We start from the raw sequence: 12,446 nt of genomic DNA, 5'->3' as shown, positions 1-12,446 counted from the left end.
AACCGGTGGGTTGTGTCCCCTTTGGGGTTGAATGACCCTTCCACAGGGGGTCGCCCGATTCATCACAGTAGCAAAATGACTGATGAAATAGCAACAAAAATGTTATTGGTTGGGAGTCACCACCCCATGAGGACCTGTATGAAAGGGTTGCAGCATGAGAAGGGGGAGAACCACTGTTTTAGAGGAACATGCAGAGACGAGGGAAATTCATGAAATTCAAAATGATACTGGTGTCAAGTGAAGTCTCACTTGTGGCCAAGCCAGGTGTGCCAAAGTGGAATGGCTGTCCATGGGATTTTCAAGGCTGTGAACTTTGAAAAGCAGGTGAGCAAACCCGCCTTCCAAGGCGCCTGTGGGTGGGTTTGAATTGCCAACCTTTCAGCCAGTAGCGGTGTGTAATCATCTGTGCCACCCAGGACTCCAAAAACGAGCACCATGGCAAGAAGGGTTAACGCAGAGAAACATTTGCTAGAAAGTGCAAGTGGGGCGCAGAAAACAGGAGAAAGTCCAGGCTCGACTCAGGAAGTGCCCTCTTCTGTCAGCAAACGTCTCGAGAGAACCAAGAAAAAGGAATGGAAAAATAATTACATGAAAAACAATGCGGAGGGAGGGGGAGCTGATACCAAGGGCTGAAGTAGAAAGCAGATGTTTTGAGAATGATGGTGGCAACAAATGTACAAATGTGCTTGACACAATGGATGCATGTATGGATTGCGATAAGAGTTGTATGAGCCCCCAATAAAATGATTTTAAAACAAACAAAAAATGCAGGGAAGTTAAGATGAGCTCTCTGCCCGTCTGTGTCATCCCAACCTGCCCCCATACCACGTAGGAAAAGGCCCATTGTCACGCCCTCGCAGAGGCCTAGGCATAGAGCAAACATTAGTCAGGTTTGCAGATGGGAAGAAAGGTCCTAAGGAAGGGCTCAGGAAGCCCACAGGGGTTTTCAATTTGGAAACCTGAACCCAGGTTAGTGATCCTAAGTCTAAAGTACTAGCGCACACCCACCATTCAGGCCAAGGCTCTTTCCTGGCCTCCCGGCCCGAACTCCCAGCCTGGGAGGAAGAGCCATTACCTCCACCCGTGGCCTGCCTTTGCATAAGAGCACCGCTGGGTGGCGCCTGTTCCCAGCCATGGTGTCTACCGGGGGTCATTCCAGATGTGAGGACAGCAGTGTCTGTCCCAGGGCAGCCCAAACGCCCTCTTCTTTCTTCCTCAGTAAGACGTACTTACACTCCTTAATAAGCTAGTTCACTTTGGCCTGCTTTTAAACTTGACCTAAAGCCATTCTCGGTGTACTGTCTTGCTTTTTTTGGTCACTTATAAGAGGAGGTAAATGAGCTACAGCTTTCTTTCTCAGGTCAGTTGTGAAGGAGAGGGTACACTGGGAGCTTAGAGGCTGGTGAGTCTCTGAGAAGGCATCCAGGTAGGACTGGGGGTGGGGGGTGGGGGTGAGCTGAGAGTGAACGGAGGAGCCCCGTGCTTCCTGGAAGGCAGCAGGATGCAGAGACGGCCCGGGCGGTACACATTACACGGTGGCTTTACACTTGTGTGATGAGGAAGCGACAAGGAGTTCCGGGATCCGAGAGTGACAGATGAGGGGCCTCTGAGCGGTCCAGACGGGGTTCAGTGACACTTTGGGGGAAAGGCCTGGTGCACAGTCCCGAGATGCAGTGTCCTCGACATGGAGGGGCCATTGTGTCCTTGTTGCTAGGTGTCACCAGGTTGGCTCTGCCCGAGCAGAATCAGACCGCACACTGAGCAGTCCTGCACCACCCTCCGCACTGCCCCGGGGTGGCCACGTGGCGGGACCGGTTCTCTGGCATCTGGCTTGCTGCTGCTAGAGCATCATGGACACTTCCATAGCACAGCTGTAGGGTGGGCAAGCCCCTGCCCTGCACCCAGAGTGCCTGGGGACACACACTGATTTCCTCCCATCTGGGATGACCCCGGGAGACACCTGGGCTAGGAAAGACACCACCCTGCAGCGAGCGGCTGGACGATAAGCAGAGGTCAGGTGGGACAGTGAGTCCCAAAGCAGCTATCAGAGTGGGCCAGGCCCCATGCCCACGCTGTCACAGACTTCGCTCCATGTACTTTGGACGTATGTCAGGGGAGTCTCGTCCCTGGGGGAGGACGTCCTGCGTAGTAGAGGGCAGCAGGAAGAGGAAGGCTCTTGACTAGATGGCCGGACACAGTGGCTCAAACTCAATGGCTGGGTGCAGCGGGACCAGCCTGATGGCACTGGCACCTAACCCCCTCCAAGGTGCTGTACACCTGACTGACGTTCAGCTCCATTGGGGGCCACAACCCCTCATTTTCACAGTCCGACCTAGTAATTTGGGGGTAGTTATAAGGCCATGGTGGGAAATGCCGTACAAAAGTAGTCCCTCCCAGGGCAGGCCTAAAAAACGCATCCCGTTTGTCCTTCTCGTCCCTCCAATGTCCTGCAGACATGGTGTAATACGGTCCCCCTGCACCTTGCTCTCCATCCCAGCTGCGGATGGGCTTTTCTTTCTCATACTAACGAGGCAGTGTTAGTGTATCGAAAGTGATCTCTTTTTTGAGAGAAATTTGAGAGAAGGAATTGAGCAAGCAAGTGCCCATGAGGGATGACGACGGATGGTCAGCCTCTGTCCCCGGCAGGGCAAGCGGGCAGGCTGAGTGTGTACTGGCATGCCCACACGGGGCATAGGGCTGCCTAAGAAATCGTGTCGTTTACTTTTAAAAAGAAGTCATGCCTTCTTCCACAGGGCCTGCTGTCCCTGCGCTCTGCACTGACTACCCTCTTTGAAGGAACAGAGCCGAGTGGCGGAGTCCAGGCAGTGGATTTATTGATGTTCCCGTGTGCACTGCACGGTCTGAGGCAGGTAACATGAGGAAATTGCCAGACAGGTTATCAGTAGGGGAAATCGCACCTGGCCTTGTGCTAATCTGCAGTCATGTGCATGGTTCCTTTTAAAGCCCTTTGGGAGTACATGGACTCCCCCTTTTCTCCACACCCCCTGGGCACACTGTGCCCCCCAACACCACCTCTAGAACACAGAGCGTGGGGCAGGTAAGGGGTGGTCAGGGCTGGAGCCCTGTGGGAGGGGGATGTGTTAAGAGGGGAGCCAACGACCTGAGGGCTCAGGGAACTCACAGTGAATCATCAGAAGGTCAGACTTGGGGATGTCACAAAGAGGGTGCTGGGGTCCTTGTCACTCCCTCCCCAGGGGATGTGCTTAAAGTGCTAGTACTGCAAGAAACGGAGGCAGAGCCCCAGGCTGGGTACCCCCAGACTGCCTGCTTCTCCTCCCGGACGTGTGCTCACCCCAGGTCCTGGGGTGTCCGGTGATGAGGTGGAGAAGGTCCAGTATATCATCTACGATGCCCAGGAGGAGGAGGAGGCAGAGAGGTATGCAGCAAAAGGGACTAGCTTGTGCGTGGCCAGTGCCCCTGGCCAGGGCTTGGCTCCTGTGCAAACAGCAGTCATTCTACAGCTAGCAGGGCCCGGTGTTTTCCCTGAGGGAAGGAAGCTGCGTAGCAAGGGGAGGAAATCCACGCGTGTGGGGCCTGCCCTGTCCCCGACTAAGCATGTCCTGTGCCTACGAGACAAGGGGCACAGAGCAGGCCCAAGGCAACAAGGCTCTGCCACACATAGATACTGGGTGATGCTGAGCTCTGCATGCCAGGGCACACGCTTCAAAGGCCGACCTGGCTCACAAAGGACACCTGTGTCCCAGAGGGTCTGAGTCCAGGGAAGCTCGCTCTGGGCTGACACAGAGGGCGTCCCAGCCAGGGAGGCAAGCCCCAGGGGCAACAAGGCCATGCAGAGGGTACCCTGGAGACAGAGAGGGAGGGTGCTGGGGGCCAAGAGGGCCCTGATGCCTGCCCATCCGCTCACAGCCAGATCTCGTCACTGCTCACACTGGACACCCGGTAGATGTAGCCCAGCATCGGGAGCCGGATGAAGCCTGTGGAGGCAGAGATGCCCAGAACCTCAGTGACCCTCAGTCCTTGGAAGTTTGGGACCCCTCCCTCCCCTGGGAACTCAGAGGCCTTGCTGGGGAGCCCAGAAGGGTGGCAGGCCTTTCCCAGTACCTCGGCTGGTGAGAAGGCCGCCGGGCTCCGGTTCCAGCAGCTCTGGGCGGCTGTTGTTTGGAGCCATCTGCCACTCTGCTGGTTTCCCTGTTGGGGAAAAAGGGGTGATGGCAGGACGAGGAGTGACCGGATGGCTCCTTGCAGCTCCCTTTCCTCGAAGCAGCGTCCCCAGAGCAGGGACACCTGGCAGGGTCCCCAGAGTGAAGATACCTCTGGAATCCGAAGTGAGGTCGTTGAGCTGCAGGTTGGACGGGAGGGACATGTTCTCCCTCGGCAGGCGCACATTGTTGACCTTCAGGTTGTTAGAGTCGCTGCGGGCAGACAGAGGCTGGACGATGCCCTGGCAGCCACTGGCAGGGGCAACTCCCTCTTCAGGACACGCTCCAGACCTCCCAGAAGCCCCAGCTCCCCGTGGGGCCTGCCACTTCAGTTCTGCTCAGCCATCAGGTCTCAGGGACTTACCTGGAGATCAAAGATGGTCGCCGGGAGGGGCCTGAGGAAAGAGTAACCACGCCACTGACCCGCAACCTCCCCAACCACTCTGACCTCACCCACGCCCTCTCTGACCCAGAGCCCTCAGAGGGCAAGGGTCTGCCCGTCAGCTCTAACCGTGAGACCAGAGACTGGCTCTCCACTGCCTGCCCCTGCTAATGGCGGGCACACCAGTCCCACCCCCACCCCCCCAGGTCCAATCTGGATGCCTTCTGCAACTTGGCCCAGCCCACCACTGACCCCATTGCCAAGCCCTTGTCATGCTGCCACCCTCTGCCCTCAGGCACCCCTGGCCCTACCTTTGGTTTTCTTCTCTTTCCGACAGACCAGGCAGGCCACCAAGGTGCTGAACCCCACCAGGGTGCCCAGGGCCAGCCCTGCAGCCACCACGATGCCTAGCAGAGGCACTTCCACCCGAGTGGCCAGGAGCCCTGCAGGCCAACCCTCAGTTAGATCCCAAGCAGAGAGTGCCACCACTCCCAAGATGCCACTGTCACCCTCCAAGGTGGCAGTGGACAGCTCATCTATCCAAGACTCACTAATGTGGCAGCCCCTTCCCATTTCTTAGAGTGCTCCCAGCCCCTGCCTTTGCCCTGGCTCTGCCAGTGGCTGGCAGTGCTCACCTGGGGCTGGAAGGGAGGCGCTGGTGACACCCACATCGTTGGTGGCCACCACCGAGAGGTTGTGTGGAAGACTGCGGAGCTGCAGCTGCACCGTGTGGTTGGTGAGCCACGGGTAGTTCTGGGCATCCAGCACCAGGAAGTCAGAGGTGTTGACAGTCACTGGCCCGTCCTGGTCGATCCAGGTAACATTGGCAGGAGGGTTGGCACGCACCAAGGCGAAAAGGACAACCAGAAGGCCTGGGTCCTGAGCTTCCTGGTACCTGGCCCCGACCTGGGCAATCTCCGGTTTAACTGGGACAAAGCAAAGGTCAACATGCTTCCGTCACAGTTCCTCACATAGGACTGGACTGCCCTTCTGCCTCAAGCCCACAGCGCCCCTGGGGCCCGGACCTCTCCTCAGAGGGCACTGGGAACTGGGATATCTGGGTTTATGGCAAGGCAGCACTGCACAGAGGCCGAAATTACAGAGACCCCAGAGCCAGCAGGCGTGCCTGAGTCCTGACTCTGCTACTCTCCAGCTGCATGGGTGACCTCACGAGGGCAGGCAGGTTGCTTAATCTCCAAGCGCCTCCCTTTTCTCCTTTGCAAGAAGAGACGGAGAGCAGGCAGGACCGCAGAGGGTGATTGAGAAGGCTTGCGACAATACAGATTTGCAAAGTGTGCAAAGTGCTCAAAGTGCCAGGCCCAGTGTGCTCTATGCACCCCCTGTGTGTGAAAGCTCCTGCCCAGCCACTTGCCCAGTGGTCCCTGGGGCCCCTGGGCAGAGCACTCACATTGCACATTGAGAATGACGGAGGCGTTGGCTGACCGGCCAGTGCCTAGGTCCTTCAAGGAACAGTTGAGCTCCCTCTGGGCCCGCTGGGCAGTGACAGTGAAGGTGCTGGTGCCTCCGGAGAAGGCCTCCCCGCCTGCGCTCAGCAGTCTGGAGGTGCTGGCCTCCTGCAGTTGTCCATCCAGGTACCAGGCCAGGCGGGGGGCACCAGGCCCCCTGGCCACCCGGCAGGTGAAAGCGTGACGCTCTTTCTCCCTTAGTGAGCGCTCAGCCCAGGTATGCCCATCAATTTGTGGCTCCAGCTCCCCCCATCCTGGAACACAGCAGGGTGTCTCTGGGGTGGGCTGGGGGAAGGTTGGTCACAATACTGAGACAGCAGGCCAAGTGGAAGAAGGACCTTGGAGGGGATGAGGGGGGGAGACATGGTTCTGGAGCCTGGGGTGGATACCTCCCAGAAAAGGCCGGCAAGACGGGCGACAGGGCGCATGGTCTCGGGAGGAAGAGGGGTGTACCTGAGCTCAGAAGGGCCGGCAGGAGCAGCAGGGTGTTCGGGAGGGTCGCAGCGGCTGGAGGCAGTGCCATGGTGACCCTGGCCTGGGCCCCAGGCTGCTGAGAGAAGAGGGCGGCCCTTGGTGTTCGTGCGGGTGAGAGCAGGCAGCCCTCCGGGACTTCGCCGCCAGGCTTCTACTCTCAGAAACACAAGAGAGCGTGCCTGGAAACGCCCCGCAGAGACAGGGGCGCACGGAGAGGCAAGCCCACACGTAAACATCCACCCAGCTGCACGCGCGGGGGCGCCGAGCAGCGCCCCGAGTCCCGGGGGCACAAACGGGCACAAACCAGAGAGACCGACCAAGCAACCGTGCAGCCCGCCCCCAGCCCGGACCCAAACGGCGACAGCCCCCAGGTACCATGCTCCGCCCGAGCCCGGCCTCTCTCCAACCCATCCCACCTCCCGGCGGCCACCAGCCCCCGGCCCCAGTCCTCTAGGTCATCCTCGCGGGCTGCCGCAGCGAGCGCAGCATCCGTGGTCCAGCCCCGCCCCCAGCAGCGGGGCCGGCTCACCTGGCTCCTCCGCGAGCAGCCCGAGCAACTGCTCAGGTCTGATGAGCGCCGCAGTCCGCTGCAGGGCCGCGCCAGGCGGGCGCAATCAATGCCCGAGCCGCGCGCCGCCGGGCCCGCCCCCAAGGCCGGGGGGAGGGAGCCCGCGCCCGCGCCTCCCTACCCCCCCCCCCGCGTCCCTGCTCGGTCGGCGCGGGGACCGGGCGTAGAAACAGGCGGAGTCGGAGAGGCGAGGCGCCTGCAGCTTTATTGGTTCGGGGTCCCCCCCCCCGCCCGCCCCGCGCCCGCCGGGCCCCTGGCGCTCAGCGCCCGTTGCGGGTGCCGCGCAGCTGCCCCATCATGTCGGCCAGCATGCGGTTGCACAGCGCGGCGTAGGGGTTGAGCAGCACCAGCTGGCGCCGCGCGAAAGGGCTGCCCAGCCGCGCCGCCCGCTCGAAGTCCCCGCGGGCGTCGTCGTCCCGGCCCTGCAGCCGCGCCAGGAGCCCCCGCTGCACGAAGCCCTGGCGGGCGGCGCGACCCCGGCCGCCGCTCAGCGTCACGGCGCGCTCCAGGTCCTCCAGGGCGCCTGCGGGCCAGACGGGCGGGGTTAGGCCGGGCCCTCCGCACCTGCCGGCCCACGTGCGCGCTCTAGACCGGGGGTCCTCCTGCACCCAGGGAGACCCTGGTTGCGCCGACCTGCGCAGCCTGTTATGGGTAGAGCCGAGAGAGCCCCAAGTCCAGGTTCTTCCTGGCTCTTAATATTTTCCCACCACTTAGTAATGGAAGGGGATCCCTAGGGAGTTAGAAATTCCCAGGCTGCCAGATTGGAAGCTTGAAACCACCAGGCGCAGAGTGGGAGAAAGAGAAGAGCTTCTGCTTTCGTGGAGTTAGGCTAGGAAACCCTCAGGGGCAGCTCCACCCAGACCCATAGGGTCGCTATGAGTCAGAATCCGCCCATGGCAGTGACCAGTAACCAAAAGGAGGTCTGGTTTGGTGGTGGGGTGACAAATTGAGCCAACATCAAAGTCAGTGGTCAAGCCCACCAGCCAGTTATGCCGGAGAAAGATGAGACCGTCCACTCCTGCAAATATTTGAGTCTCAGAAACTCAAAGGGGCCAGTTCTATCCACCCTATCGGGTAGCAGCTGACTCCGCGGCGGACCCTTTGGCTTGGGTAGCAACCGAAAAGCCCCGGTGAATGGGTGACAAGTTGGGCTACTAACTAGCAAGGACCTGAATCAGGAGAAAGATGAGGCCAGTCTGCCCCCCTAAAGGTTTAGTCTCTGAAACCCCAAGGAGCCCGTTTTACCACTCCCTACAGCACTGCAGGGCTGTAAATCTGTTTTTGCCCCGTGGCACAATGCTTAAGCACTTAGCTGCGAACCCAAAAAAGGTGGTTGGAAGCTGTCCCTAGCTGCTCTGTGGGAGAAAAGGCCTTACCGCCCCCTCCTCCCCAAGTGCCTCCTAGAAAACCCTGCGGGGGGGGGGGGGGGAAAGTTACACTTCGCCAAGTGGGGTAGCTGTAGTGGAAATCAGCTTCATAGCAACCGCACCCTCTAACACAGATTCTGGGGAGGATTTTGGCCAATCGCGGGCAGTTTACTTCATAGAGGAGTAATGTAGCACCCACCTGTGCCAGGTCACAGCATCTAAATTCAGAGCCATGAAAAATGACAGTTGATGATAAAGCGATTTCTCATTCTTTCCCTTTTAAGGGATTTTCTCCTACGGTTAGCATCTCTCACCTGTGTCCCTCTTCTGTTCTTTAATGTGGGAGCTAAACGATTTTGTAATTTTGTTACGTTACATAAAGTAGCAGCTTTGGGTCTCAGGTCTCTGAAGACAGCATGGCAGGGTGACAGGCTGCTGGGCTCTGCCTCAATTTACCCACCCTTTGGTCTTCTAAAGAGTGCTCCAGCACCCGCCCGGAGCATGACTACATTTCCTGTCCTGCCTGTGCATGTGGGGCTTGGTCCCCCAGCGGCTGGGAAACCCTGGTGCGGGTAATGGGAGGCCTCTCCAGGTGGATCTGCCAGTGCCCCACTTGGGTTTTGACTTGCAGGCGAGCCCCATTGGTCTCTGGCCACCCCTGGGGCAAACCTGGAAAAGGGCTCCTCTTGGATCCCAGACCAGCCTGCAGGCCGCGGCATTGAGGGTGCCAGCGCAGCACCACCTCCGCCAACAGTAACAGACCTCCATGCACAGCTCTGGCCTCCAGCATGGCTGCCTGTGTCCCCTTCTCCTCACACCAGCCAGTGACCTGAGTGCACCAACTGTGATCCAGTCATTCCCCAGTTTAAACTGGTGATTCCTGATGTCTAAGATTCCGCCTGACCTCGGCCTGACATGCCTGTCTGTGGCCTCTGCCCACAGCTCCAGGTTAGGCTGTACCTCCCCCTTTGACCATCCCCTGCCCCAGCCAGCTTCTCCACACTGGGTTGGGCAGCTGTACCCGCTCCTACTCCCATCTTTCCTCGAGCCCCTGTCGGTGCCCTACAGGCGCACATGCCCCGCTGAGGCATCATGCTGTGCTAGGATTGGATGGTCAGGCTGGCTCAGCCCCACCTCCTAGACAGGAGCTCCTGGAGGAGCCAGTCGTGTGGGGGTTGGAAGCATACATTCTGCAGCCCCTGCCGCCTGGCTTCAGATCTCAGCGCGTCTATGTTTTGCTGTGTGATAGTGGGCAAGCTACTCACCTCTATTTTCTCATCTGTAAAATGGGAGTAATAATGGCACATGCCTTTAAAGGTTGTTGTGAGGACTGAGTTACACACAGCAAACACACCTGTAATAACACATAGTAACTACTGTATAAATGCTAGCTATCAATTAAACAAACACATAGTCAATTCTGATTCATAGCAACCCTATTGGACAGAGAACTGCCTCTGTGGGATCCTGAGACTAACTCTTTACAGAGTGGAAAGCCTTATCTTTCTCCTTGGAGGACTGGTGGTTTCGAACTGCTGGCCCTGTCGTTAGCAGCCCACCTCGTAACCACTCTGCTGTCAGGGCACCTTCAGGAGGAGACTAGCAGCAAAAAGGACTCAGTGGCAGTGGACTTTAACCTTTCACAAAAGTCCCGTAAGGCTAACATGCCTTGTTCCGGATCTCCTGTTTCATACATGACCACACAGACTCCGGCTGGTTTTCGTGGCGCCCCACCCCCACCCCTGTGGCCCAATCACATCCTCCGGCCTGTGCTCCCGCCCTTTGCTGAGGCTCCAGGTGTCTCCTCACCTGCCACGTCTCCCTGGAGTCTCCGGGCCTGGGCTCTGTTGTTGTAGGCTGAGGCCCGCTCCGGCAGCAGGCAGATGGCTTGGCCAAACCTCTCCAGGGCTGTGCTGAGGTCCCCAGCCTCTGCTGCCGTGACCCCCTGGAGCTCCAGGGCCTTGCACTGTGCCAGCTGTTCTCCAGGGAAAATTGCGTCTGTGCCAGGGAGGGGTCCGGGAAGGGACAGTGTGGGGTTAGGAGCGAGGACGAGAAACCACCTCGAGGCAGTGTTTGTGGAAGGGGAGCTCAAGTCATCCAGGTTGTGAGCTGGCACTGTCTACGTGCTGTGCTGAGGAGCCCTTGGCTGGTCCAGACTCTGCTCCAGTGCTCTTCCCCCACCCTTCCTCAGCCTTCTACATCACTTCCAGTTCCAGTCAGGACAGACATCCCTTCAGTTCCCAAGGATACACCACTCTTTGCACCTACTCTGCTCATCCCTGTCTACCCACTAAATCCTTGTCCAAAGTCCTCGGTTCCCAACTCTGCTGTGACACTGTCATCCGCACTCTCAGCCACTCAGCCAGCCAACCCCTGCATAGTCTGAATACGCCATCTAGGTTCAAGGTCATCTTCCTGTTGCTTCAAGCAAATAAAACCCACTGGGATGTACTGCCTCCTCTGCTGCGAGCCCAGAAGAACGGGGTGGTGTCCCGCTACCGTTATTGAGTGGTTTGAGCTGAGGTTACGAGAATTCAGATCAACAGGAAGAGAAATACAGAACAGAATTGAAAATGCTCACGGTATCCAGACCTTTTAGAGCAGTGGTTCGCAGCCCTCCTCAAGCCTCGACCCTTTCGGACAGTTCCTCATATCGTGGTGACCCCCCCCAACCGTAAAATGATTTTCGTTGCTACTTCATCACTGTCATTTTGCTAGTTAGGAATCGGGCGACCTCTGGGAAAGGGTCGTTTGACTCCCAAAGGGGTCGAGACCCACAGGTTGAGAACTGCTGTCTTAGAACCATTGGGGCCGGATGAACCCTTGAAACCGCTGCCCTGAGATCTTTAAACCTTAAACCGAAACTCCTGAAGTCTGTTTGAGACCAAACTGTAAGACCCCACCTCCATCGAGTCGATTCCGACTCACAGTGCCCCTTATAGAACAGAGAACTGCCCCCGTGGGTGTCCAAGGTGGTCCTGCCCCAAGTAGAAAGCATCTTCCGACTGCAAGGTGGCTGATGGTTCAAACTGCTGACCTTGCGCTCAGCCAGCAGCCCAACAGGGAGGCCACCATGCTACCAAGGCCCCCGCTGGCTTACCCTGGGAGCACTCATCTGAGCCAGCGCTCACCCTGCCCGTCTCCCAGCTTGTGCTGGGTGGGAGTCTCTGGTGTGACAGGTGACAGACAGGGAGTTTAACAACCCCTCCTGACCCAGCGCACTTGGAGCAAAGTTTAACTTGGACCTCGGGGTACGTTACACGGTGAAGTCCTGTCGGAGCTGCGGCGGCTGAGGCTGAGACCAACCCTAGTCTCCTCTCAGCGACTCCTCTCAGGCCAATCAGTGACTCAGTTAAACCACCTTTGTTGATTTCAAGCTGAGTCATAATCCTGGGGTCAAGGACCAATAAAGCTTATAAAACCACTTCCCTCTGTCACCCCGGGGAGGCAAGGTGGCCAGCTTCTGAGCCACACTCCAAGGTCAGGTGCTCACCTTCATCCGCTTCTTCCTCTGTGTCCTTTCCCGTGTCCAACCCAGCAACGTCTCCAAATGGGGTGTCCGGGTTGAAGATGGCCTGCAACACTGCCTGATCATTTGGGGTCCCTGGGGTGCTCATGTCCAGCTCCTGGAAGGTGGCTTAGAACCAGTAGAGGGAGGATGGCCTGCAGAATGCACCTCTGCTAGCGGTGGCTGAGGAGGAGCTGCTTCCATCTCTTGGCTGTCGTCCAAGCTCAACCCCTTCTGCCTGAGCTTAGTGGCCCTGCCGCCCAGCAGGGTATTTACAAATATTTCTCAATGGCAGCTGTGACACACTGTCACATGAAAGGACCCTTGGTCCTACAAAGGCGGCAACAGTCCCCTTTGGTCTGAAGGTGGGGCAGAGAGCAGGCGCTGTCATTTTCTCCCTGCCTGCCCTTCACTGGATCCAGGTGGGAGGTCACACATGCAAGAGGAACTTTGTCCTGACCCATTCCTTCTGTCCAGAGTGAGTTAAGTTAGGGCCTGAA

At 58.2% G+C, this 12,446-nt stretch overlaps 2 protein-coding genes across 4 annotated transcripts; both read right to left on the bottom strand.

Moving 5' to 3' along the window:
• Positions 1 to 2,803: 2,803 nt before the first annotated feature.
• Positions 2,804 to 7,081, bottom strand: TMEM25 (transmembrane protein 25). 3 transcript variants are annotated; one of them, XM_075546669.1, is made up of 9 exons: positions 7,033 to 7,081; positions 6,483 to 6,654; positions 5,972 to 6,283; positions 5,199 to 5,489; positions 4,875 to 5,006; positions 4,546 to 4,576; positions 4,294 to 4,394; positions 4,084 to 4,170; positions 2,805 to 3,956 (listed from the first exon to the last, which is right to left on the bottom strand). In XM_075546669.1, exons 2-9 carry the CDS (start codon positions 6,550 to 6,552, stop codon positions 3,883 to 3,885), a joined length of 1,098 nt encoding a protein of 365 aa, XP_075402784.1. In that variant the 5' UTR covers positions 6,553 to 6,654; positions 7,033 to 7,081; the 3' UTR covers positions 2,805 to 3,882. The 3 variants fall into 3 exon arrangements, with proteins under 3 accessions (XP_075402785.1, XP_075402784.1, XP_075402783.1); XM_075546668.1 differs by having other exon boundaries at positions 6,920 to 7,033; XM_075546670.1 differs by lacking the exons at positions 5,972 to 6,283; positions 7,033 to 7,081 and having other exon boundaries at positions 2,804 to 3,956; positions 6,483 to 6,788.
• A 250-nt stretch (positions 7,082 to 7,331) lies between these two features.
• TTC36 (tetratricopeptide repeat domain 36) lies at positions 7,332 to 12,055 on the bottom strand. Its single transcript, XM_075547835.1, has 3 exons — positions 11,932 to 12,055; positions 10,248 to 10,436; positions 7,332 to 7,594 (listed from the first exon to the last, which is right to left on the bottom strand). Exons 1-3 carry the CDS (start codon positions 12,053 to 12,055, stop codon positions 7,332 to 7,334), a joined length of 576 nt encoding a protein of 191 aa, XP_075403950.1.
• Positions 12,056 to 12,446: the final 391 nt, after the last annotated feature.

This window comes from Tenrec ecaudatus, chromosome 4 (assembly GCF_050624435.1).
Source record: "Tenrec ecaudatus isolate mTenEca1 chromosome 4, mTenEca1.hap1, whole genome shotgun sequence".
NCBI lineage: Eukaryota > Metazoa > Chordata > Mammalia > Afrosoricida > Tenrecidae > Tenrec > Tenrec ecaudatus.
This window is presented reverse-complemented; position numbering and strand designations above follow the sequence as displayed.

Bases quoted from the DNA above. Each gene is read 5' to 3' on its own strand.
- TMEM25 (XM_075546669.1), bottom strand. From the start codon at position 6,552: ATGGCACTGCCTCCAGCCGCTGCGACCCTCCCGAACACCCTGCTGCTC. The intron at 5,490-5,971 runs GTGAGTGCTCTG...GCTTTGTCCCAG, and splicing joins CGTCATTCTCAATGTGCAAT to TTAAACCGGAGATTGCCCAG. The intron at 4,171-4,293 runs GTATCTTCACTC...TTTCCCCAACAG, and splicing joins CCTCACTTCGGATTCCAGAG to GGAAACCAGCAGAGTGGCAG.
- TTC36 (XM_075547835.1), bottom strand. From the start codon at position 12,055: ATGAGCACCCCAGGGACCCCAAATGATCAGGCAGTGTTGCAGGCCATC. The intron at 10,437-11,931 runs GTGAGCACCTGA...TCCCTGGCACAG, and splicing joins AGAGGAAGAAGCGGATGAAG to ACGCAATTTTCCCTGGAGAA. The intron at 7,595-10,247 runs GTGAGGAGACAC...TCTGGCCCGCAG, and splicing joins ACTCCAGGGAGACGTGGCAG to GCGCCCTGGAGGACCTGGAG.